Source organism: Sus scrofa, chromosome 6 (genome assembly GCF_054392235.1).
Source record: "Sus scrofa isolate SSC_HxYL_T2T_F1_AM1 chromosome 6, Sscrofa_HxYL_maternal_Yorkshire_Landrace_v2.0, whole genome shotgun sequence".
NCBI classification, from domain to species: Eukaryota; Metazoa; Chordata; class Mammalia; order Artiodactyla; family Suidae; genus Sus; species Sus scrofa.
In genome coordinates this window covers 169,479,432-169,504,368 of record NC_139388.1, presented here as the reverse complement: position 1 = coordinate 169,504,368, position 24,937 = coordinate 169,479,432, and the positions used below count along the sequence as shown (strand labels likewise).

The window sequence follows — 24,937 nt, the reverse complement described above, 5'->3', positions numbered from 1 at the left end:
GTCCATGAACTCTTTCTGTTTTGTAGACAGGTCATTTGTGCCATATTTTAGCTCCACATGTAAGTGATAGCATATGGTGTTTTATTTTACTTCGTTTTATTTTTGGCTTTTTAGGGCCACAACCGTGGCATATGGAGGTTTCCAGGCTGGGGGTCAAATCGGAGTGGCAGCTGCCGGTCTACACCTCAGCCATAGCAAAGCAACACGGGATCCGAGTCACATCTGTGACCTATACCATAGCTCACAGCAACACCAAATCCTTAATCCACTGAGCGAGACCAGGAATCAAATCTGCGTCCTCATGGATGCCAGTCAGATTCATTTCTGCTGAGTCACAACAGGAACTCCTATTATTTTATATAGAACTTACTATATGTCAGGCACTGTTTAAAACACTTTACTAAATTAACTCATTCAATTCTCAATAACCAATGAGGTAATACAATGGCCCTACTTTACAGATGAGGAAATTCAGGGGCAGAATGGGGAAGAAACTTACTGAACAGTTTCAAATAAATTTCAGAGGGTGAAACACATTATTTTATGTATACTCAAAGGAAAGAATGGGTTAAGTAGATTGAGGAAAGCAGATTTAGGGTGAGATGTGGTTGGACACGGTTGGTGTTTTTTCCAGGCTAATGACTAGGATTTTTTTTTTTAAGTCCACACCTATGGCATATGGAATTTCCCAGGCTAGGGGTTGAATCACCTACACCACAGCCACAGCAACACTGGACCACGCCCCATCTGTGACCTACACCACAGCTTGTTGCAATGCTGGATCCTTAACTACTGAGCAAGGCCAGTTATAGAACCCATATCCTCATGGACTCTTTGATGGGCTCAACCTGCTGAAACACAATGGGACCTCCTAGGAACTTTTAATAATAGCTCTAAAGTCTAGATGTCTGTATCCCTATTATACAGGTAGCAGTGAGTCTCAAAGATCCAGGTTTGACTCAGTGGGCCCCCCTCACTGTGGGGTATTGAGCAAGTCCCTGGTTGTCTGTGGACCTCAGTTATTCATCCGGGAAATGGGGATTGGGAGCTAAGTCAGTCAGCTATTGCTTTGTAACAAACCAGCCCCAAACTTAGTTACTTAAACAACCATTTGCTGGAGTTCCCGTCATGGCACAGTGGAAACAAATCTGACTAGGAACCATCATGAGGTTGCAGGTTTGATCCCTGGCCTCGATCAGTGGGTTTAAGTATCCGGCGTTGCTGTGGCTCTGGTGTAGGCCGGCAGCTACAGCTCTGATTAGACCCCTAGCCTGGGAACCTCCATATGCCACAGGTGTGGCCCTCAAAAGACAAAAGTAAATAAATAAATCAACAACCATTTGCTGTTCTCTGAGTCTGTTGGTTGGCCAGGCTCACTTACATATCTGCCTTCTGGCGGCTCTGCTCATCTTGGCCGGACTCTCACCTGCGTACGGGCCTGAGCAGGGACAACGGGCCTGAGCAGATTCTACTGGACATGGCGTCCCCCCCAGAAGGCCAGCTTGGACGTCTCAGGGCACTGGTGGGGTTCCGGGAGAGAGAAAGGAAATAATTCTCTTGCAGCCTAGGCTCAGCACTACACAAAATTCCTTGCACTGCCTCTGTTCCTTGAACCAAATCACGAAGGTCGGCCCAGATTCCCAGGGCTGGCTCCCTTCCGAAGGGAGGGGCTACAAACTTACTTTTCGAAAAGCAGAGATGCAGAAATGTGCTGTATTGGGATCATTTATGTCATCAACTTACTGTAGAGACAAAACCCTCTCCTAACTCTGAGGACAGCAGTGTAACTGGTGGGGGGGGGGCTCTGAGGTGGTGGCGGCGCTCAGTCCACTGAGGTGAAAGACCTGTCAGTGCTTGGAAAATGATAAACCACCCCACAAATAGTATTTCTGGGTGTGGTGTCCTACCTCGTCCATGGGACTGTGAGTTCCTTGGAGCAAGGCTGTGCCCCCTCCTGCCCTCCCCTCTGTATTGAGGAAAGGCTCACAGAAATGAAAAGAAATGAAGCAAAGCCATTACCGAGAACAGGGCACAGCCCTTTTGTCTCACTCCCAGAACAAAGACAGACTCCAAAGCCTCCGGAATCTGAGAAGCTTCTTTCCCTTATGCAAGCTCATATGGGAAAGCTCATAAGCTCAGGCAAGCCCCCCATACCCCATCCCCCCCCATCATGCTTTCAGCCCTGCCCCCACCTCCAACTGAACCAGGTAAGGTATTCACCTGTCTTTCCACTTGACAGCTGAGGACCCGTGAAGATGACTTGCTCGAGATCACCAGCGAGTGGGTAAGACCCTGATGCCGCTCGGGAAAACTGCTGGGGCCTGCTCGAGTGGCCAAAGAGAGGAGTAACTCTTCCTTCCACGCCCCACCTGAGGGCAGGTACAAGCTGTTCTGGCTCCCGGAACGGCGTGGTGTGGACTTAGAGATGTTTTCTTTCTATCTTTCTTTTTTTCTTTTTTTTCCCAAAGTTCACAGCATTTTATTAAAGTACAAATTAAACTGAATAGAAAAAATAGTAAATATTTACAAAAACATTGATAATATCACTCAAGTCACACACACGTGGCAAATACAGGAAGGTCTTAAAAAAGGTGACAAGTGGACAATTATAGAGATGTCTCAAAATGGACAGAACAGCTCACTGCTCAGTATGGCACCAACATGACATGGAAGGTCTTTGGCGTGAAAGTTGTCCCCTCTCCCTGCAAACTAGTGCCGCCTAGAAATGTGTTCTTTTGGGACAGTCAGACTTGGGTGGCCAGAGAGGACAAGGCAAGAACTGAGATAATCTGCATTATGGCCTAAATTTCTTCATCCTGTGGGCTGTGCTGAGGTTCTATAGACAACAGCCACGGTTTTCGCTCAACTTCTGTTGCTCTTTGGACGGATACGAAGAACAGGTACAATTTCCACGGCTTAAAGACTCACCTGATAAAAGGCTGAGGGAGGAATATCTGACATTGGAACTATGGAAAGTTCTATCGAATGGATGTTCTCTGACAACACAGGTGAAGTCCTGGAAACCCATCCCCGCAGGCCCCACTTCTGCCTGCTCTTCCATTCCGTGGTCCCCGCCTCTCCTAACCCCTCTCCACATTGCCTTTCCAAAACCCTCGCATCGTATTTCTGCTCGAAATAATGAGTCAGCACTCACTGAGCCCTTGCAATGGACCAGGGACTCTTGTAAGCGCTTCCCTTGGATTAACTCATTGAATCTTCCCAACCCTGTGAAGCAGTCACTGTTATTACCCCCCACTTTGCAGATAAGAAAAAACAAGGCACCAGAGGTTAAAACGACTTACCGAAGTTTACGCAGTAAGTGGCAAAGTTTGGTTGTGAGCTCAGGCAGTCTGGTTCCCAAGCTTGGGCTTCTCAGGGCAGAAACCCCCTCTCTGTAGGTCTCTATTCTAATAACAACAGCAGCAACAATGTAATGATTAACATGCAAGGATGGCTAACTATAGGCTAGGCCCTGTTCTGGCTAGCCTATAGTATTAACTCATATTATATCCTGTATGAACTCATATTATTATAATTGTACTAGAGAATTGGGGGGGAGTTACTGTTCTCCTCATTTTACAGGTAAGGAAACTGGGGCACAGTCACACAGCAAGGATGGATTACCAGACACTCCAGCTCCAGAACAAGCTTTAAACAACTGTGCTATCTAGTTTTCCCAAGGGCTATTCAGCCCAAAGGCCCCACGTCCAAGGCTCTTTGGATTCATGCCTCATGATCTCTCATTGCAGCCAAGGCATGTCTTTTGTTTCTTGGTTGGTGCATGTTTTTTCCTTCTCAACTAGACCTTGAGCTCCACGAGGCCAGGTTGGGGATCTGGTACTTCCCTCAGTTTCCCAACGCACAGCAAGGATCTCACAGACTCTTCCTAACAGCCTTGCGAGGTAGGCACTCCCTGTTTTAGAGGAAAGGCACAGATTCGGAGCAGTGGAGACAGAATTGGATGGACAGCAGGCTTTCAGCAGACAGAACTTTCCAGCCACAGAGCACTTTCCCACATCCCACCCCACGGAGCCTCACTGCCAGGGGCACTAGTGGTAATCTTGCTTGATGATTAAGAGCAACTGAGTTCGAATCCCTGCTGAGCGACCTGTGTGACTCACCATTTAACCCCTCTTGTCCTCAGCCATCTCATCGGTTATTGAGAATAAAAATGCTTTCCTCGTTGGTCAGTTGGGAGGACAAATGAGATGAAGCCCATAAAGTCCCGTGAGAGAGGCCGAGATGGGAAAAATATGCCTGTGTCTATATAATGCCCCCACCCGCCCCTCCCAGGGTTTCAGTTCCCCAGGCAGATGTAGTTCTGCTTCCTGGGTGTGAAATCAGGGGGGCCCAGGACTAGAATAGGGTGACCCTGGGAAGGCCAGTCTGCAGGAGATGGCTGAGCAAAAGGACAAGTGACTGGTGGTCTGGCCACAAAGAAGAGCCTGGGGGTCCCTTCGTACCCCAGAAATTGACAGAACATTGTAAATCAACTCTTAAAAAAAGAAAAAGAGGAGTTCCCATCATGGCTCAGTGGTTAACAAATCCGACTAGGAACTATAAGGTTGCGGGTTCGATTCCTGGCCTTGCTCAGTGGGTTAAGGATCCGGCGTTGCCGTGAGCTGTGGTGTAGGACCCAGACGCTGTTGCTGTGGCTGTGGCGTAGGCCAGCAGCTGTAGGTCCGATTAGACCCCTAGCCTGGGAACCTCCATAAGTCGCGGGAGCAGCCCCTAAGACAAAAAGACAAAAAAAAAAAAAAAAAAAAAAGAAAGAAAGAAAGAAAAAGACGACAAAAAGAGCTCGGGGAGGAGACACAGGATCCTGGGGTTGAGGAAAGGGGAGGCGGCAGCAGCTGAGCTCCCTGAGAGGAACATCCTGTGTTTGTCTCTGGCTGGTGCCTGGGAAGCCACTGCAGGGGAGAAGCAGATGCCCTGGGGTGCAGGACCCAACCCAAGGTTCTCTAAATGTTTGCAGGGATTAATCAGGTTTGTGAGCCCAGTCTGGCGCTGCTCCCCGTGGTCCTGATCGGCCTTTCCCGCAGGGGGCTCCAGCCGGGCCGCATCCTCCAGGAATTGGGACTCTCCGGTGCTCGAGGTGGAGGCCGGGCCGGGCCAGGGCGCCGAACTACGCTAGAGATTCTGAGGGCGTCCCCTGGAAGCGGGTGCCTGCCTTCCTGCTCCTCCTGCGCCTTCTGGCCCAGTGCTTGAGAATTTGGGAGCTGCCCCAGCCACGCCGCTGCGCTTGACCTTGACCATTGCGCGCTGCCCGCCTCTGGCCGGCTGCCAGGCAACGGCGCCCGCCCCGCCCCTCCCCTCCCCTCCGCTCCCCTCCCGCGCTGGATCCCCGGCTGATCCAGGCCAGGTTTTGCAGCGGCGTCGGCGCGTGCTGATTCCTCTTCGGTTGCCCCCGGCCGCGGTCCTCGGTGGGAGATCATGGTGCAGGAAGAACTGTGGGCTGCGTTCTCCGGCCCCTCCGGGGTTGCCCTGGCCTGCTGCTTGGTGGCAGCGGCCTTGGCCCTGCGTTGGTCCAGTCGCCGGATGGCGCGGGGCGCGGCGGCCCGGGCGCGACAGAGGCAGCAAGCGGCCCTGGAGACCATGGACAAGGCGGCGCAGCGCTTCCGGCTCCAGGTGACCCGCAGGTTTTGAATCGGGGTCGGGTGGGGGGGGAGGGCACGGGGTGGCAGCGGCACTTTCCACCGCCTCGGTGCTGAGAGAGCCAGGTTGTGGGCAGCACTGGCGTGTGCGCAGCGCCGGCTTTTAACTTTAGGCAACCCTTCTCGCCCTCATGCTTGTCTAACACATGCCCTACTCTTTCTGAGCCAAACAGGGCCTAGGGGAGGAAGGGAAACGAAAGACAGTCTGTGGAAGGCTCTAAACGCACTGGGTCACTTTGCTCCGTGCCCAGGAGTCTCAGGACCACTGACTATTGGGACGCCAGAACGCAGCTGTGGGAACCAATAGGATGCTCAGGTTTAGGACTCTGGAATCGGATAGTCCTTACACCTAAAGGGTATGATAGGCCAGGGAATCCTGAGAGTTTACAGTTCAGACTCACTGATTTGTGCGTCAGGATGCTAAGTGGGAGCTGGGAAGGGCCTAAGTCCACAGGGAGTTACTGGGCTCCAGCAGCCCAGGCTGTCCAGTCTGACCAGTGGTAAGCCCCTCGCATGAGCAGGTTTAGGTCCAGCCCTTCCCTGGGTGATCTGTCCACAAGCTTTTCTCCCTCTGAATCAGCTCAGTGTGTGTAAGGCAGCGAGGGCAGAGACCAGAAGAGCTGGCTTTCCGTTTAGGTATATGACACCCTGGACCCAGTTCCAAGTCAAAATGCTGAACTCTGCTCTTATCCTCCCCTGAGGGCAGGAAGACTTCTCCCGAGTATTTGATAGGATTTGGATCTGATAAGTAGGAAGACGTGCCAGGTGACAGCACGAGTCAGAGGCTGGAATTAGACCCTGGATGCCCAGTGGGATGGTCCCTCCTCATTCAGATGGAGAGCGGCAGGGGGGAGAGCTTAGGAAGGGAGACCCTGCCGTGGATGCCGGTACCAGGGCATGGCCCTGGTTCCCTGGAGGTTACGGCTGGATGTCCTGGTATGGATTTACTTCATGTTTACACACCCTCCCTGGGACAGAGAGCCTGGCTTTAGAACACCAAAGCTTGGCGTTTCCAGATGGGAAAGCAGGGAGGTAACTTGTGGTTTCCCAATGACTGGGAGAAGGAAGGGAGAACTATCTCAGAGCCTCTTGGTTTTAAGCAGCCAGCAAAGGGGCGGGGTCTTGAAGACAATGCTTTGGGAAGAACAGGTGGAGGGTTTAGCTGAGCTCAGCCGGGGCCTTGGGATGCCCCGCCCCAGTCCTATGGCTCCTTTCTGCTGGGGTTGGAATTGCTGTGTGATGGGCAGGTAGGTTTTGAGGCTGACTAAGCACTCTTTCTCCTGGGGCTTTCGCGGCCCAGCCCCACACTGAGCAAGGGACACCGAGGTAAGCAGGGCCCTGGGTGAATACAGCAGCTTGCAGTCTAGCTCCTGCCTGACAGCAGGAAAGCTAGTTGGCCAGGTACCTCCGGGGTCCCAAGGCTTTGCTGGAAGAGGAGGAGTCCTAAGCAATTCTTGGGTATCACAAGGTGGTTCATCTGTCTCTGGACTCCAGAGCAGCTTTAGAGCGAGGCGTGTTTCTGAAGCTCTCTATTGACCACGTGAGGCTTAACCTGAAACATGGTCTTGCCCATTTGTTTCCACCGTGCCCCTTGAATGAGTTTTAATATCCTTTCTAGACTGAAGAGAAGGACCAGCATTGATAGACTCTAATGGCTGGGAGAGACGTCACAGAACACCTGCTCCTGCCTCTGTGCCTCTGCACCTGTAGTTTTACCCTTAATATCCTTCCTGTGCATCTCTACAAGCCGTTTTGTCAAAACCCTACTGGTCTTACAAAGGCCACTTCCTTCAACTGAGTCCCACCTGTAGTTCCATCTCCTGGCCTCTCCAAGACCAACAGGAAGCTGATTCCATTCCATTCTATTCCATTCTATTCTATTCTATTCTATTCTATTCTATTCTATTCTATTCTATTCTATTCTATTCTAATGTCTTTTTTTAATATATGATGATTAAAATTTTTTTCCATTATAGCTGGTTTACAGTGTTCTTTCAGTTTTCTAAATTTTATGTCTTTCTTTTTAGGGCTGCACCCTCGGCATACGGAGGTTCCCAGGCTGGGGGTGGAATCGGAGCGGTAGCTGCTGGCCTATGCCATAGTCACAGCGATGGCAGATCCAAGCCTCATCTGTGACCTACACCACAGATCACGGCAACGCCAGATCCTTAACTCACTGAGCGAGGCCAGGGATCGAATCTGCATCCTCATGGATACTAGTCAGACTTGTTTCTGCTGAGCCACGATGGGAACTTCCTGGAAGCTGATTTTAAAACAAAATGATTCGGTGGATGAATTGAACAGTGTGGTTTTTGTTGTGATCAGTGTCGGGGCCTCCTTGATCAAATGGTAGAGATATCTTGAAATAGAACAAAAGTGATTAAAAAAAATGAGCAAAAATAAAGACTCAGAGGACAATCTAGGATACCTGAAATTAGGACAGTAGGTGGTTTAGAAGGAGAAAAATAGAAGGAGGAGGTGGTGATTCAGTGACAGCTATGGTACCCTTCGCTTGAAAAAGTAGGCATATAGATGGCCAGACGCTTGGTGAGAAGGGATTTTTTTTTTTATTTTTTGGTCTTTTTAGGGCTGCACCTGCGGCACATGGAGGTTCCCAGGCTAGGGGTAAAATCGGAGCTGCAGCTGCCCGCCTACACCACAGCCACTGCCATGCCAGATCCGAGCCTCATCTGCCAACTACACCTACACCATAGCTCACTGCAACGGCGGATCCTTAACCCACTGAGAGAGGCCAGGGATCGAAGCTGGTATGGATCCTCATCCTTACCAGTTACTACCTCCTCCTCATGGTTACTAGTCAGATTCTTTTCTGCTGAGCCACGACGGGAATGGTGAGAAGTTATTTACTCATCTGTACGTCCCTGTGTTCTCCACACAAATGCAGTTTCCCTGGTGTTTGCAGATGGGCCTCCTGGAGGTGCAGGCTTACTCTGGTGTCTTGTGCAAGAGAAAATGTCTCAGCTGCCTGATAAGTAGTTGAAGACTTAAAAATAGCTGTTAGCAACAGTGTCATCAGCTGTTAGCACAGAGCCAAGGAGAGATTTAACATGTGTGCTGAACGCGGAGGGGAGCTTGCTGGCAGCGTCTAGCTGAGGTGCACAGGGCCTCGAGGGCCCCTGCAGCCAGGTGGGGAACAGCGGTGACCAGACTCAGTGGGCTGTCTGGTGATTTTTACTCTCTTCAGCATGCTGTTAGGAGTTTTTTAAACAATGCGTACACATTTATATAATCGGAAAAACAAAATCTTGCTATTTTCATTGCGACGTGGGAAAGGCCCTGCGTAGTGCTGTGTGTATAGTATGATCTCCAAGTGCAAAAATAGAATATATGTAACCAACTATACGCATTGTGGGTTTTTTTTTTGTTGTTTTTTTTTTTTCTTTTTAGGGCCACACCTGTGGCCTATGGAAGTTCCAGGGCTAGGGGTCGAATTGGAGCTGCAGCTGCTGGCCAACACCACAGCCACAGCCACTCCAGATCCGAGCTGCTTCTGTGACCTGCACCACAGCTCGCAGCAATGCTGGATCCTTAACCCACTGAGTGGGGCCAGGGATCGAACCCGCGTCCTCACGGATACTAGTCGGGCTCATTATCGCCGAGCCACAATGAGAACTTCCCACATTGTGGGTTGTTTACAAACCTTTTTTTTTTTCCCCTGTAAGGTGTCATCAGAAACGGTTACCTATGGCTTCCTTTTCAGAAGCGGGACTGAGCAGAGCGGTCCTGGAGGTGGAGGAGAGCTTCACTTCCCCTTTTCATTTCGTTTTCCGTAAAAAATGCGTGTGTATCCCTAGGGATTGTCTCGAGTGTGTGTGTGGGGGGGGGGGGAGGGAATCACGGATCCATTGTTTTTCCTTCCTTATAGCTCCCTGTATTTCCCATCCCGAGTAAGTGTTTATCCACTTAGCAAATTCAGGGAGGAGGTAGAGTGTCCTGATGTTGAGGCCAGGCTTCAAAGGCTGCGTGGTGGGTGCTCTGCTCCGGGCGTGCAGTGGGTGCGAGTGGGCCGTGTCGCATCGAGGGGGGGGCGGGGGAGTCTGACAGGCCTGGGAACATCTCCCCGAGCTTGTGGTGTGAAGAGGCGAAGAGGGTTTTGAGGGCAGAAGCAAGGCCAGGTTGCTCACTGCCCTCTCCGGTCTAGTGGCAAAGCTCGGGCAGGGCCGCCAGTTAAGTGGCCCCTGTGTGACCCAGGGAGACGGGATGGGCCCTGCCGAGGGTCTTGGTAGAGAGGATGGACAGGTGGCCAGTTTCCAGAGTGACCAGGGGGCTCGGTGACTGATTGGGTGCGGGTGGGGAGAGAGGGGAGTCCAGGACGGATGGGGGTGCCCTCGCCTGGGCAGGAGGAGCCGGCGGAAAGTGGGGAAGGGGGCACAGCGTGCGCAGGAGGACTCGGGGCAGAGGGAACAAAGAAACTAGCTCAGCGAGGAGCGGATTTGAGTTCAGCTGGGTCAGGCTGGAAGGATGAGCAGGAGGCTGTGGGATAGGTGGAGGGCCTGGAATGGAAGCCAGAAGGACCGACTTCTTCTAGCATCAAAGAGGAAGAAGAGGTGCCCAGGGGAACCTACAGAAGCCTCTTTCTCCCCCCAAATCTGGCTCCTTCTCATGCTTCAAATCACAGCAGAAATGGAGTTCCCGTCGTGGCTCAGCGGTTAATGAACCCGACTAGGATCCATAAGGATGCTGGTTTGATCCCTGGCCTCGCTCCGTGGGTTAGGGATCCGGCATTGCCGTGAGCTGTGGTGTAGGTGGCAGAGGCAGCTCGGATCCTGCGTTGCTGTGGCTGTGACTGGATGAGCGACTGACAGAAGGAGTGGGGAGGCAGGAGGAAATGCAGGGAGGCCGGTGTGTCCATGCCCAGGAGGAAACTGAAGCAAGGCCCCGGAATGCCTCTGTGAGACTTGGAGCAGTGTGGGAACCGTCGCGTGGCTGTTGGGTTCAGCAGCAAGGAGGTCTGGCGACTCTGGCGACAGCAGAGGAGGGCAGAGGTGAAGGGTGGGGGGAGGAGCCCTCCTCCTCTTGGTCTCCATACCCTCGGGCGTTTGCAGGCAGGGCCTGCCTGGCATTCGTGTGTCTGATCAAGCTCCCTGCTCCTCCCGAGAGCTCTTCCCTGACCACCTTCGACCAGCGCGCTGCCCACGCGGCACTGGTTTTATTTCATGTCTTACTGTCTAAAATGCTTATTCGTTTCCTTATAAATGATCTGCTCGCTCCCACCTCTGCACCTGTACGAGCTCCCCAAAGCCTGGATGTGACTTTTTATTTTTGGCCTGTGCCCACAGCATGGGGATGCTCCCAGGCCAGGGATCAGAGCCACTCCAGAGCAGTGACCCGAGCCACCACAGTGACAACAGTGGATCCTTAGCCCACTGAGCCACCAGGGAGCTCCTGGACGTGACTTCTTGGTTCAGTGCTGTACTTCCATGCCTTGCGTGGTACCTGGTACAGAGTAGGCACCTAATACGTATCTATGGAATGAATGAAAAAAGCCCTCTTTTTTGGGTGTGGCTCCAGCTCCAGCCGCAGCCACCCAGGACAGGTCTTCTTGCTTCTGCCCTCTCCTGCCGGGGGTGGAGTAGTTAGGTGCGCAGGCCGTGCTGAGTGGGCAGAGAACTGTAGTTTTACCAGTAAGGTCCCAGGCAGGGCACTTCCCCTCTCTGAGCCTCAGTTTCTTTTTTTTTTTTTTTTTTTTTTTTTTTTGTCTTTTTTTTTGTTGTTGTTGTTGTTGTTGCTATTTCTTGGGCCGCTCCCGCGGCATATGGAGGTTCCCAGGCTAGGGGTCGAATCGGAGCTGTAACCACCGGCCTACGCCAGAGCCACAGCAACGCGGGATCCGAGCCGCGTCGGCAACCTACACCACAGCTCACGGCAACGCCAGATCATTAACCCACTGAGCAAGGGCAGGGACTGAACCCGCAACCTCATGGTTCCCAGTCGGATCTGTTAACCACTGCGCCACGACGGGAACTCCAGCCTCAGTTTCTTGAGCTGCACAATGGGAATGGTAGTGAGATTTAATCCAAATACAGAGCACATAGTGCCTGGCACACAATGGGCAGCCATTCATTGGTGGTGCTTGTTGGCTATGTTCTCATAATCAGCCTGGGGATGGCCTCTCCCTGGGCCCCCCTCCAGTAAGCTGCTTCTTCTTCTTCTTCTTCTTCTTCTTCTTCTTCTTTTTTTTTTGTCTTTTTAGGGCCACAGTCGAGGCATGTGGAAGTTCCCAGGCTAGAGGTCAAATCAGAGCTGTCTACGCCACAGCCGCAGCCACACCAGATCCGAGCTGCGTCTGCAAGCTACACCGCAGCTCACAGGAACGCTGGATCCTTAACCCACTCAGCGAGGCCAGGGATCGAACCTGCGTCCTCATGGATATTAGTTGGGTTCGTTACCGCTAAGCCAGGAAGGGAACTCCCTTCCAGTAAGCTTCTTGAAGAGGTAGATCAGTACTGTCCACAGGTGGCAAGGGTCTGCCCAGGCTGGGCCACATCTGTGGCCTCAGAGCTTCGGGCGGGCCGTTTGTCATGGATTTGGGATGTGACAGCATGTGCTTGGCAGGTGTGGGGCCTTGAGAGCTTGGGCCACAGGTTGTCTGCTCCAGGCACACGGGGCCTGCGGGGAGTGGGGGACTGACCCCAGGTGTCTCCCCAGAACCCCGATCTGGACTCGGAGATGCTGCTGGCCCTGCCACTGCCTCAGCTGGTACAGAAGGTACGAAGTGGGGAGCTGTCTCCAGAGGCTGTGCTCTTTTCCTACCTGCAAAAGGTAAGGCCAGGGGGTGGTCCTGCTTGCTCCTTCCTCCCCTCTCTGGGCAAGGCTGTGGCGAAAACCTGGCCTGGACTTTGTCCCGCAGAGGCCCTGGTGGGACCACCGTGCCAGGGGCTGCCAGGACAGAGGGAGCTGGAGTTCTGTGTGTGTGTGTGTGTGAGAGAGAGAGAGAGAGAGGGAGAGAGGGGGAGAGAAAGAGAATGACTCTCTGTGCAGTGCACGCGCGTGTGTGGGGCACACTGAACATGTTGTCTTAGCTGGAAGCCTGGCTTTCAGCCCAGACTTCCCTCTCCCTCCCGCCTCCGCCCCATCGGTCACCGAGTCTGGTCTGTTCCCTTCTTATCACTCTCTCTAGTCCATCCCCGTTTCTCTGCCCCTGCAGCCACCCTGGTCCTTCACCCTCATCTCCCTCCAGGACCAGATGCCAGCCTTCTGGCCAGATGCCCTCTCGGCTCTCCCGCATCCTCTCTGGCCAAGGCCTTCTGGAGCTCAGGGCATCAGCAGCTCAGAGGCTGGCCATTCCCTGGCTGCCAGGGACTGCCGTGTTCTGCACGGTTCCTGGGGGGCCCCCTTCTCCCTCTTCTTGCCCTGCGCAGTGCAGCGGGCCCCCTGATGAGTCTTTGGGGCTTAGAAAGGTGTCACCGCTCCCTGGAAGCCTCCCGCCCTCCGCCTCCCCTCCCAGCCCAAGTTGCAGTTTCCTCCTCAGTGTGGACTTTCTGACGATACCTTTCTCATCGCCTCATCCTTCTCTCTCCCAAAAGGCAAATGTGTGTCTGCTTTATCTTTGCACCTTTGTGCTAAACCCTGCTTTTTAGGTCGAAAGTGCTCAAGCCATGTGTTTGAAAGGAACTGAACGGAGGGCTTGTGCTTTATGAATGTGACTTTTATGTCGCATGACTTCTTGGAAGTGAGGCCGTGGCCGCGAGGGTGACCCCGAAGCAGGAGGACGTGCGTGTGGGGACCAAGGTGGTGTGTGTGACGGCAGCTGAGAGCGGCTCGGAGAGAGTCTGCCTGTGCAGGAGGGACCGGACACCCCTGGCCCCGGCTTCTTCTGCCCCCGTGTCCCTGAAAACCCTCTTGCCCTTCTTAATCGGCCGCAGAGTGCACTTGGTGACAGATTTCCTGTGCCTGAGTGTGGCAACGGGCTGCTCCCGCGTTCTCCAGTTGCTCTATCAGTCAGCCACGCCTCCACGAGACTTTATTATCGGATTCAAGAGTCCCTGGGGGAGGGGAGGCCTCACGTGGGCAGGTGTGGGCCAGGCCTGGGGGAGGCTAGAGGCCCAGTCTAGCTCGCAGGTGCCTCCCTGGGCAGAGGTGTGGCTTGGAGGAGGAGGGAAATGGCCAAGGGTCATGGTCCCAGCTCAGCCTCCAGGGGCTCCCTGAGGTCAGTAGTTACTGCTTTTGAGAGCCTGGGCTGTGCCCGGGCCCTGGGGGGTCGTCTGTTGTCTTGGAGTCCCAAGGTCGCCTTGGAGTTGAAGGCCTGAGGCAGCCAGGCGGAGGCTGGAGCCACCTGCAGGTAGCCAGGCTGGTGCTGGGCCTCCGTTGCCTTTTCTGCTCCCGGCTCTGGCTCATGTTGCTGGTACCCTTCCTCGAGGTATACTTTATGTCATGTATGTTCTAGCACAATTGGAAAAAAAATAAGCCAGGCCCACTTGGCCTTGTGTCTCCGCTTCCCTCCTCCAGGCCTGGGAAGTGAACAGAGGGACCAACTGCGTGACCACCTACCTGGCAGACTGTGAGGCTCAGCTGTGCCAGGCGCCCGGGCAGGGCCTGCTCTACGGTGTCCCTGTCAGCCTCAAGGAGTGCTTCAGCTGCAAGGTGCCCTGCCCGAGTCCCTGCCAGCCCGCTCCGTGTCCTGGCTCACCCTGGGCCCTCAGAGGAGGTAGCAGGTCCCCAGGCCTTGAGAGGGCACCATGGGCGTGCCTTGCCCCTTGGCCTGTGAGGGGGTGGTGGAGCAGACCCCTGGCTCATCAGCCACGTTCCCCTGTTGCTGTCACGAATGAACTTCCTTGAACACCCAGGCAGCAAGCAGGCAAAAGTCTTTAGGACAGGAAAGCACACAGCTCCCAGTGGGGGGAAGAGGCCCCTCTCTATTGTTCTGTAGGGTTTTCTCTCTTAGAAAGATGGGGATGGGAGCGCCATCAGCTCTTTTGCCCACTGGCCTTGCTCAGTTGACCCTACATCAGTCCTTGTCCGATAGCGGCCTTCGGGGCCCTTGGATCCCGTAAGTCTCATGGTTCCTTTGTTCTTCTCTTCCCTAGACTGGGAGTCGCCAACCCTCTCATTTCTTTTTTTTTTTTTTTTTTTTTTAGGGCCGTACCTGCAGCACATGGAGGTTGCCAGGCTAGGGCTCCAGTCGGTGTAGGGCTCCAGGTGGTGTCGCTGCCAGCCTACACCACAGCTCACAACCACACACCATCCAAGCCGCATCTGCGACCTACACCACAGCTCATGGCAATGCCAGATCCTCAACCCACTGAGCGAGGCCAGGGGTCGAACCCGCAACCTTATAGTTCCTAGTCAGATTCGTTTCTGCTGCGCCGGAACTCCTCTCATTCCTTTTCTATCAGTGGGTTAGAGATTAACATCCACCTGGGTATTAATCAGCATATCTGCCCCAGGAGAGGCGGGGCAGGGGTGGATCAGGCCACTAGTATATCTGGGGTAAAACAGGTCTACTCCCTGTAGTAAGCGAGGCCTGTGGGGATGGTACTCCCTGGAAGCCCGAAGTCACGGCGTTAATCAGGGACCAAAGGCTAGATGCGGCGCAGCTCCTGCACTGACAGAATCATTGCTCTGCCTCACCCTCGCCCATCCCTTCTTCTAGGGCCATGACTCCACGCTGGGCTTGAGCCGGAACCAGGGGACACCAGCAGAATGTGACTGCGTGGTGGTGCAGGTGCTGAAACTGCAGGGTGCTGTGCCTTTCGTGCACACCAACGTCCCCCAGTCCATGTTCAGGTTGGGTCTCAGGGGCGCGGGGTGGAGGCAGGGGCACCGGTGCCAGCAGGACCCAGGCTGACCCTGTCCTGCTTCCTCCAGCTATGACTGCAGTAACCCCCTCTTTGGCCAGACCACGAACCCATGGATGTCGTCCAAGAGCCCGGGCGGCTCCTCGGGAGGTGAGGGGGCCCTCATTGCTGCTGGAGGCTCCCCACTGGGCTTAGGCACCGACATCGGGGGCAGCATCCGCTTTCCCTCCGCCTTCTGTGGCATCTGCGGCATCAAACCCACGGGGAACCGCATCAGGTATGGTGTAGGTGGTGGGTGGAGGGACCTTCCAAGTCCCTTGCTGTGTGACCTTGGCCTAGCCCCCCCCCCCCCACCTCTCTGGGCTCCAGGCAGGGATCCCCTTCCTGGGGTTCGGCTGGGAGGTGGTGTCACAGCACCACAGTCCCTGGTTCCCTAGTTTCCAAAGTGGTGGGAGCTCAGAGCTGCTGTGCGGATGAGGGGTTGGGCAGAGGGTGGCCATTTCCCGTTTCCAACGTCTTGTGTTTCTTATCCAGCAAGAGTGGCCTGAAGGGCTCCGTCTATGGACAGGTAGCAGGTGAGGTCTGCGGTTCCTTCGGTGCCCTGGAGGAGGGGGTTGGCCTGATCCACCTCGGCCCCTGCCTCTGCTAGGACCACGGCCCAGCTCTTGCTTGGACCCAGCCCCAGAGCCCCTTGGGGCTGGGTGATCTCTCTTTCTGCCCCTCCCTGCCCCACAGTGCAGCTCTCAGTGGGCCCCATGGCGCGGGACGTGGAGAGCCTGGCCCTGTGCCTGCGTGCGCTGCTGTGCGAAGACATGTTCCGCCTGGACCCCACGGTGCCTCCCCTGCCCTTCAACGAGGAGGTGAGCAGGGGTGGGAGTGCATTGGGGTCTTCCTGGTGCGCCTGAGCCTGCCGCGCCTCCGCAAATAGCCATCAGATGGCGCCCTCGCCTGCATTTGGAAACCACGAGGCTGTCAAATTGGCCGGCTGAGCGCTAGAGCAGGAAAGGGCCACCTCCTGGCTGTCCCTGAGCAGTAGGATTAGTCTTGAAGCTAAGAACAGCTTGAGAGGAGACTCCTGTACCTTGTCTGTGTTTGACTCCCGCCCCCCGCCCCCCCCAGGACATAGGATCCTTTCTTAGAGTATTCATGCACCTCTCCCCAGCCTCCAGCAGGATGCTTGGCTGAGTGACAGTTAAAAAGCAGAGCTATCTCCCTCCCAGAGAAAGCAGGGACCAGTGGGCAGTGTCAGATGCTTCCCCAGAATATCACTGAGACAGCCCGTTGATCAGATGAGGCTGAGTGGCTTACTTTCTGTGGTCAGGGAGGGGACTGCCCCCACAGAGCCTCAGTGGTGTGAGGGAGGGGACAAAGCTGGGATATTTGCAGTTGGTTTCAGGTGGATAGTTTAAAGTGGGGGTTGGGGAGTTCCCGTCGTGGCGCGGCAGAAACGAACCCGACTAGGAACCATGAGGTTGCAGGTTCGATCCCTGGCCTCGCTCAGTGGGTCAAGGATCCGGCGTTGCCTTGAGCTGTGGTGTAGGTAGGTCGCAGACGCGGCTCGGATCTCCCGTTGCTGTGGCTCTGGCGAAGGCCAGGCAGCTGTAGCTCTGACTAGGTCCTTAGCCTGGGAACCTCCGTATGCCTATGTGGGTGCGGCCCTAGAAAAGCAAAAAATAATAATAAAGTGGGAGTCGGTTAGGACTGGCCACGGATCACGATGTCTGAGGTGAGGATTGGTGGATACGGCAAGGTGAGGATTTTGAGGAGAGGGGTTCAAGGAGTCTAAACTATCACCTGATGCTTCTACTGAAGAGTTGATGAGGTTTTGTTTGTTTGTTTGTTTGTTTGGCTTTTTGGGGATACGCCCACAGCATATGGAGGTTCCCAGGCTAGGGGTCCAATCGGAGCTACAGCTGCTAGCCTACACCACAGCCACAGCCACACAGCATCCAAGCCACGTCTTCGACCTACATCACAGCTCACAGCAACGCCAGATCCTTAACCCACTGAGCGAGGCCAGGGATCGAACCTGCGTCCTCATGGATGCTAGTCAGATTCATTTCCACTGCACCACGATGGGAACGCCTGATGAGTCTTTTAAGAATGAATAATAAAGTGCTTTGTGCTTTACGTGCAGCACATTCAGGAGTAGGCAGGGGAGATCCACGAGAGCGCGGGAACAGTAAGGCATATTAATGTAGACAGCGAGCTGGGTGGCGTCAGCCCACTTCTCAGCAGGCTGACACGTCTCCCTGCAGACCTCTGCCGCTCACCCAGCCCGGGTTGCCTTGGAAGGACTGAGCGCCCCTGGCAGGCAGGAGATCTGGGCTGGGTGGGGTTCTGACTGAACCCAGTGGTTCATGAGCCCCTTCCTGAGAAGGAGGAAATGAGGCCCCTGTCCTGAGGTCTGGAATACTCTATCGTGGGAGCCAGGACTTGCATTCTTGAAACAGGCTGTGGAGAGCCTCGGCTCAGGACCCAGGATGCCAGGGTTCCCGACCTGGCATTGTCGCTCTGCACTGCAAGTGGCCTTGGGCAGGTCCCAGCCCCACTCTGGGCCCATCTCCCTGTCTGGACCTGAAGCCCCAGTTTCTTTATATGTCCAGTGGGAATCCTCATTCTTGCTCTGTCCAGCTGTGGAGTCGTTGTGAAGGTGTTTTGTGACGGGGTCAGATGCAGAAGGGGCTGGTCTTACTGGCAGCCAGGAGACCTGCAGCCTTAAAGCTGTGTCTGAGCTCTTGGAGTTCCCATTGTGGCTCAGCAGTAATGAACCCGACTAGTATCCATGAGGATGTGGGTTCGCTCCCTGGCCTCACTCAGTGGGTTCAGGATCTGGCGTTGCTGTGAGCCTTGGTGTAGGTTGCAGATGCGGCTTGGATCTGGTGTTGTTGTGGCTGTGGCATGGGCCGGCAGCTGTAGCTCTGATTTGACCCCTAGCCTGGGAACCTCCATATGCTACAAAAAAATACCAAAAAAAAAAGAAAAGAAAAAAAAGAAAGGCCGTGCCTTCGCGCTATGCTCTGGGCGCCCTGCATCGGGCCACCCTCTCCCGCCCTGACCCGACTCCCGTGTGTTGCCCTCAGGTCTACGCAAGCTCTCGGCCCCTGCGTGTCGGGTATTATGAGACCGACAACTACACCATGCCCACGCCGGCCATGAGGCGGGCCCTGCTGGAGACCAAGCGGAGCCTTGAGGCTGCGGGCCACACGGTATGGCTGCGGGGACCCGCACATCTTGGCATCACCCTCCTCCAGGGAAGCCCTCCTGGTACCCATGGCTGCCACCCATCCCTGGCATCTTTGCGCCCTGCTTGTTTTGTGTTTGGGATGGGAACCCTGACCCTTTGGGACCCGTGAAAAGGGGCTGATCAGGAGTATTGGGCACATGATTGACGGTGAACCTGGCCCTGCGCTGGGGATGTGCGAGCTGCCTCGTCAACCGCCAGCTGGTGCACAGCTGTCCCCAGGTTCCCGGGGCCCTGAGGTGGCGGTTTGGGGCTGCCCGTCTTGGACAGGCTTACGCGTGGCTCCCGGGGGGTGTCACAGGCCAGCAGACTGCCTCGGCGGCTCTTGGGAGGGTGTCATGTGGGCAGGGCCGGTCCAGTCCATGCTCAGGGCCGCCTAGGCAGCCTGGGGGTGGTGGGACTGAAGGGTTTCTAGGTCTGGGAGCCTGACACCCCTCAATCCCTGCAGCTGATTCCCTTCCTGCCGGCCAACATACCCCACGCTCTGGAGGCCCTGTCAACGGGCGGGCTCTTCAGTGATGGTGGGAAGAGGTTGCTACAGAACTTGTGAGTGATGCTGGGTTTGGGGATCGAGTGGGGAGACCCAGGGAGAGGAGCTGGGTTCTGTGACTCCCCGGACAGGTCAGGCTGGGGGCAGATGGAGAACAGGCCTCAGCTGAACGTGAAGGTCTGAGCATTCTGGGTAGGGATCTGGCCACCTTTCCAACTGCAGGCTGAGCCTGGCGCTACCTCACCCCGGAGACTTTGGAAAGGGGCCAGCGCCGGGGAGGCTGGACTGAGCATCTGTGGCCTGGCCTTGAGTTGGTCGGGTGGCAGGAGGTGGGCAAGGAGTTGCCTATGTGTTTGGGAAAGATTGGGAGGCAAGGGCAGGACCAAGCAGGAGGGCAGAGGTGTAGACATCACGCTGTGACTCCAGGCTCTTCTAACTGGAGCCGTGTCTTTCCCTTTTGAGCAGGACCTCAGTTTTCTCTTCTGTAAAGTGGGTAGGTTGGCTCCAACCTGCTTTATGGGACTTTTCAGAGCTCCCATTTAGAGAAGCTGGTTCTGCTTAGATGTTTTCAGTCCTTAAATGTTGATGAGGGCAGAGGCAGGCCTGTGAAGGTGTCTCCTGGGGACAGGCTTAGACTGATTGGACTTCCCCCAGTAGCTAAGTGTAGTCCAGGCCTTGGCAGAAGGGATCAGCCCTCATTCTGGCCCTGGGAATGAAGCTCCAGGATCAGCCGAGGTCTCAGGGACAAGGGTCACAGCGCCTACTCAGGGCTGCCCCCCTCGTGCCTCCAGGCCGGCCTCAGCATCAGTGTGTAGGGGGTGCCCTCAGTATCATGCCCTGGCCAGGGAGAGCCTGCCCTCAGCTCTTACTGCTCTGAGCTGAGTTTGCCAGGGATGGAGACACCAAGCCCTGCCTTGGGGAGCTCTAGAGGGGGTGGGCAGAGCCCAGACATCCTGAAGGGTTAGCAGACACAAGTTGCGTTTTTTTTTTTTTTTTTTTGTCTTTTTGCCATTTCTCGGGCCACACCCGCGGCATATGGAGGTTCCCAGGCTAGGGGTCTAATTGGAGCTGTAGCCACCGGCATATGCCACAGCTGCAGCAATGCAGGATCTGAGCCGCGTCTGCGACCTACACCACAGCTCACGGCAACACCAGATCCTTAACCCACTGAGCAAGGCCAGGGATCGAACCCACAACCTCATGGTTCCTAGTTGGGTTTCTGCTGAGCCATGATGGGAACTCCAGTCGTATGTTTGAAATGGGAGGGGTGGGCAGAGTCAGAATTCCCACTGTGGCTCAGTGAGTCCAGAACCTAACTAGTATCCATGAGGATGTGGGTTTGATTCTGGGCCTCGCTCAGTGGTTTAAGGATCCAGGTTTGCCGTGAGCTGTGGTGTAGGTCGCAGATGCAGCTCAGACCTGACATTGCTGTGGCTGTGGCGCAGGCTGGTAGCTGCAGCTCTGATTCAACCCCAGCCTGGGAACCTCCATATGCCACAGATGCGGCCCTAAAAAAGGAAAAAATAAAGAATGAGGGATGCAGTAGGCGGAAGTGAGCTGGAGGGATGCCTGGGGCAGAAGTGCCTGGACTGGTTTCTTTGTCTCCCAGCGAAGGCGATTACGTGGACTCCTGCTTAGGGGACCTGATCTCAATTCTGAGGCTGCCCAAATGGCTTAAAGGACTGCTGGCTTTCATGCTGAGGCCTCTGGTGAGGATGCAGGGAGTGGCAGGGCTGGGCTGGGCTGCTCCAGAGCCTCTGGGGCTCTTTCTCCTCCCCTTAGCTGCTTGCTCTTGGTTTGGGCAGGTGTGGCCTCTTCCTCCCAGTCCCCACCCAGACTGTCCCCACCACCACCCACCACCATGCCCTGTAGTCTTGAATCCCCCTGCACGTTGAAGGGGGGGCTGCCCTGGGGCCTGGGGAGAGGGAGAAGGCACGGGTGGCTTGAAGACGGTTGCCGCGCTCAGCCCAAAGCCGAGTCACTGACTGTGTCTGTCCCGCAGCTCCCAAGGTTGGCAGGCTTTCTCAGCAGCCTGAGGCCTCGGTAAGAATACCTCCTGTGCCCAGATGCCCACCCTCCCCCCTTTCGCCTGTCCTGGGTCCAAGTGGTTTCTGACAAGACAAAATGAGAGAAGTAGCTTCTGGGGCTGGAAGGGGCCCAGGCAGGGTGGCCACCTCTGTGGCCTTGGGGGAGCTTTTGAAGAGGTCTTAGCAGGTGCCGGGATGGCTGGAGAGCAAGGACCTGAGGGAGAGCACAGGCTGGCCGAGGGTGGGGAGGAGACGATCTCCCTGGCTGGGCGAGGCCCAGGAAGGAGCTGGTCGGGCAGGGGACGGGGGACACTGGGAACCCAAGAGGGGATCCAGCTGCTCTCTGCCTGCACCTGCCTGCCCCCACCCCCGCCCCCGCCCCTGCCCGTGGCTCGAGCCCGCAAAATTGGGGAATAAATGGCCCCCGTTGGACTCTGGCATCTTGCGGACTAGCTCCTTCTCTCGCCAGCAGGCATTTGGGACCTTGGACAGCTCTGGCCTCTCCAGTGGCCTCAGGGTAGCTGGGAGTCAGGCCACTGTGGGAAGAGCCCCCGTCCTTCCTGGGGACTCCGTGGGACCTGAATTGAGGGATTGGCGCTTGTGGCCTGCACTGCTGTCCTCTCACAGACCCCCCCGAGTTGAGAGGGGCCCAAGGAGGACTGAGATCTGGGAGGGGCTGAGAGTAGGGTCTGGGGCTGCTGGTCGCTGTGGCCGTGACCCTCATGGTCGGTGACCTTCCTCCCTCGGTCTAGGTCGGCTGGAAAGCTCTGGGAACTGCAGCACGAGATTGAGGTGAGGCCAGAGCCCCTGGACTAGCGTAGGGCGTGGCGGGTGGGGCTGGACAGGGCCCCTGCCCTGGGGGTCACTTAGCCACTGGGCCTGTCGGTCCCCCAGAATGGTCCGCCATTCCCCCTTCCACTCCCTGGCCCGGGCTGCTGGGGGCCTGCTCTCTGACCTCACCTGCCCGGGGGCCCATCCTAGGGCACCGGGTCAGCCTGGAACTCCTGCCCTGGATGCCCCTTCGCTGTTCTGGTGCTGCCCGTAGCCAGGCACTATGTGGCCCTGCCCTGGCAGGATACCATAGAGAGGTGTATCTATGGTTCTTTGGAGCAACTGATGCCCCCTGAGAGCAGCCGTGGCTAGAGGTCCCGTGGTGGTTCAGTGGTTAGTGAACCCGACTGGCATCCATGAGGATGCGGGTTCGATCCCTGGCCTTGCTCAGTGGGTTAAGGATCTGGCACTGCTGTGAGCTATGGTGTAGGTCACAGACGCAGCTTGGATCCCGCATTGCTGTGGCTCTGGTGTAGGCTGGCAGTTGTAGCTCTGATTTTACCCCTAGCCTGGGAGCCTCCATATGCAACGGGTATGGCCCTAAAAAGACAAAAGACGAAAAAAAACCCCAAAAAACCCAAAACCAAAAAAAACCCCAGCCGTGGCTGCATGCCCCACAGTCCTCCAGCCCGTTGAGGTTCAGTTGAGATTGGGGGCAGGTGCAGGGCCAGAGCCACCCTAGCCACCGTGGCTGCACTGGAGGGTCCCTGCCACGGGCAGGGGCTGAGTGCTTCGCCTGGTGTGCTGGTATCCTCCCCAGATGTACCGTCACTCCGTGATTGCCCAGTGGCGAGCGCTGGACCTGGATGTGGTGCTAACCCCCATGCTGAGCCCTGCCCTAGACTTGAATGCCCCAGGCAAGGCCACAGGTGAGGTCTGCGGCCCCTCATGCCCCTGTCACCTGCCTCTTCTCTGCTATGAGTTCAGCCCTGAGCCTGGTGGGGCTGCTGGGAAGTAGAAGAAGTGGGGCCCTGGGGGGTGGGCTGCACCCCTGGGGGAGGACCCTGCCCTGGAGAGGCTCACAGTCTGGTTGGCTGGAGGGTGGGAGTCATGTGCGATGCCCCCAGGGTGGGGGATGAGCTCCCTGTCCGCAGCACTATCCAAGTTGGAGATCTCGTTACAGTCTAGGGCTTTAGGACGTGGTGATTGAAGTCCAGGTGGAATTTAGATAAACCAAGAAAACAGCAGCATTCCAGGTGGGGGATGCCGCAAGGGCAAAGCCTCAGCAGGCTTTCCAGCCTACCCTGAATCTGGATTCCTGGGCTTTGTCACTGTCACTCAAGTCTCAGCCCCAGGAGAGAGGCTCTCCCTGCCTGTGGGAGAGGGATGCTGTTTCACAGGGTGGAAGACTGAGGCTTGGAGAGGGTGGTGGGCACAGAAGGTCACCCAGCTGGCTTCAGCGGCTTGCGCTGTGTCTCAGGGGCCGTCAGCTACACGCTGCTCTACAACTGCCTGGACTTCCCCGCGGGGGTGGTGCCTGTCACCACGGTGACTGCCGAGGACGAGGCCCAGATGGAGCATTACAAGGGCTACTTTGGGGACATCTGGGACAAGGTGGTGCAGAAGGTGAGTGTTCTTCCCCTGGCCTCACACCTGCACCCCAACTCTAGGTGCTGTGGCACAAGCAGTAGAGACATGTGTAGCCCTTGTCCGTCTTTCTTGATGCAAGACCCCGAAAGACTGTGGGCAGGCAGGGGGCCTTGCTGTGCCGCCGTCTTCTCCAGCCGGGGCGTTTCCTGGACCCGGGTGGGGTCCTGCCCTGGTCCCTCCCATTCTGATGCCCGTGTTCCCTGCAGGCCATGAAGCGGAGCGTGGGGCTGCCTGTGGCCGTGCAGTGTGTGGCTCTGCCCTGGCAGGAGGAGCTGTGTCTGCGGTTCATGCGGGAGGTGGAGCGACTGATGGCTCCTGGGCGGCAGCCCTCCTGACCGCTGCCCGCCCGGCCCCCCAGGACCTGAGACCCACTGGATCCGCGCCCAGCGGAGTCAGGACACAACTGCCACCGTGCAAGAAAATGTTCAACCTCAGGCAGAGGCTTCCTGGTCTCTCCCCCTCGCCCCTGCCAGAAGCCCAGAACCACTGAGTCTGGACCTTGCTCTTCCCGTGGTCCCTGCTCTGCCCTGACCCCGCCAATGTGGCAGCTAGTGGGTATGACATGGCAAAGGCCCCCCAACCGTCAAAAACCGGTTCCTGGTCTCCATACTTTCTGGCAGTCGTTGTTAGGGCAGTGGGGATTGGAGACCTGACCTTCTGGAACCCGACTCCAGCCATGTCCGTCTCGTGCTGCAGAAGCTTCTCTGGTCCTCGTCACTCACGGGCAGACACCGGCTTCTCCGAGTGGGCCTTGCAGCCCAGGACTTCACCCCGCCGCCCCCAGCCTAAGCCCTACTTTGCGAGGCATTGTCTTCTCTCCTGCCCTCTGCTGAGGGTGCCCTTTCTGCTCCTCTACCATTAAATCCTCTGAGGCCCAGCTCAAATCCCTCTTTCTCCCTCTGAGCCCCTGAAGTAGGTGAACTGTCTCCTCGCAGTCTGCCCTGTGTGGGAGGGCATCTGTGGGTGAGTCACCTCCCTTTGCATACTGGCTCTCCTCGATGGCAGGGACAGTATCACTACATCTTTGTCCTCGGTGCCCAGCACAAGGCTGGGCTCAGGGCAGCTAGGAATCTGGAAGGCTGCTGGGGAGAAGAGCCCATGGGCCTGGGGAGGCAAGCCCAAGACAAGGTGATCCAGTAGAGAGTGCTCGCAGGGCCAGCCAGGGGCTGGAATATCCTGGGAAGGCTTCCTGGAGGAGGAGGACCTGTGATGACATCCCAGGGAGAAGGAACAGTACGCCCAAAGACCGGGACGAGTTTGGTACACGGAAGCACTGAATGGGCACGGGAGGAGCAGCAGAGATGTAGGTGGGGATCAGGTCAAGGTGGACGTGGGGGCCAGTT

At 56.0% G+C, this 24,937-nt stretch overlaps 1 protein-coding gene across 1 annotated transcript; it reads left to right on the top strand.

Annotated features, from left to right (window-relative positions):
• The first annotated feature begins 5,414 nt into the window (after nucleotides 1–5,414).
• Nucleotides 5,415–24,470, top strand: FAAH (fatty acid amide hydrolase). The gene is given in 15 exon segments (NM_213914.1): nucleotides 5,415–5,628; nucleotides 12,324–12,437; nucleotides 14,124–14,258; nucleotides 15,268–15,401; nucleotides 15,483–15,689; nucleotides 15,947–15,987; nucleotides 16,148–16,272; nucleotides 18,496–18,621; nucleotides 19,105–19,202; nucleotides 20,756–20,855; nucleotides 21,149–21,189; nucleotides 21,926–21,965; nucleotides 22,765–22,873; nucleotides 23,425–23,570; nucleotides 23,801–24,470. Coding segments are annotated over 15 exon segments (1,740 nt in total). The 5' UTR covers nucleotides 5,415–5,433; the 3' UTR covers nucleotides 23,930–24,470.
• Nucleotides 24,471–24,937: the final 467 nt, after the last annotated feature.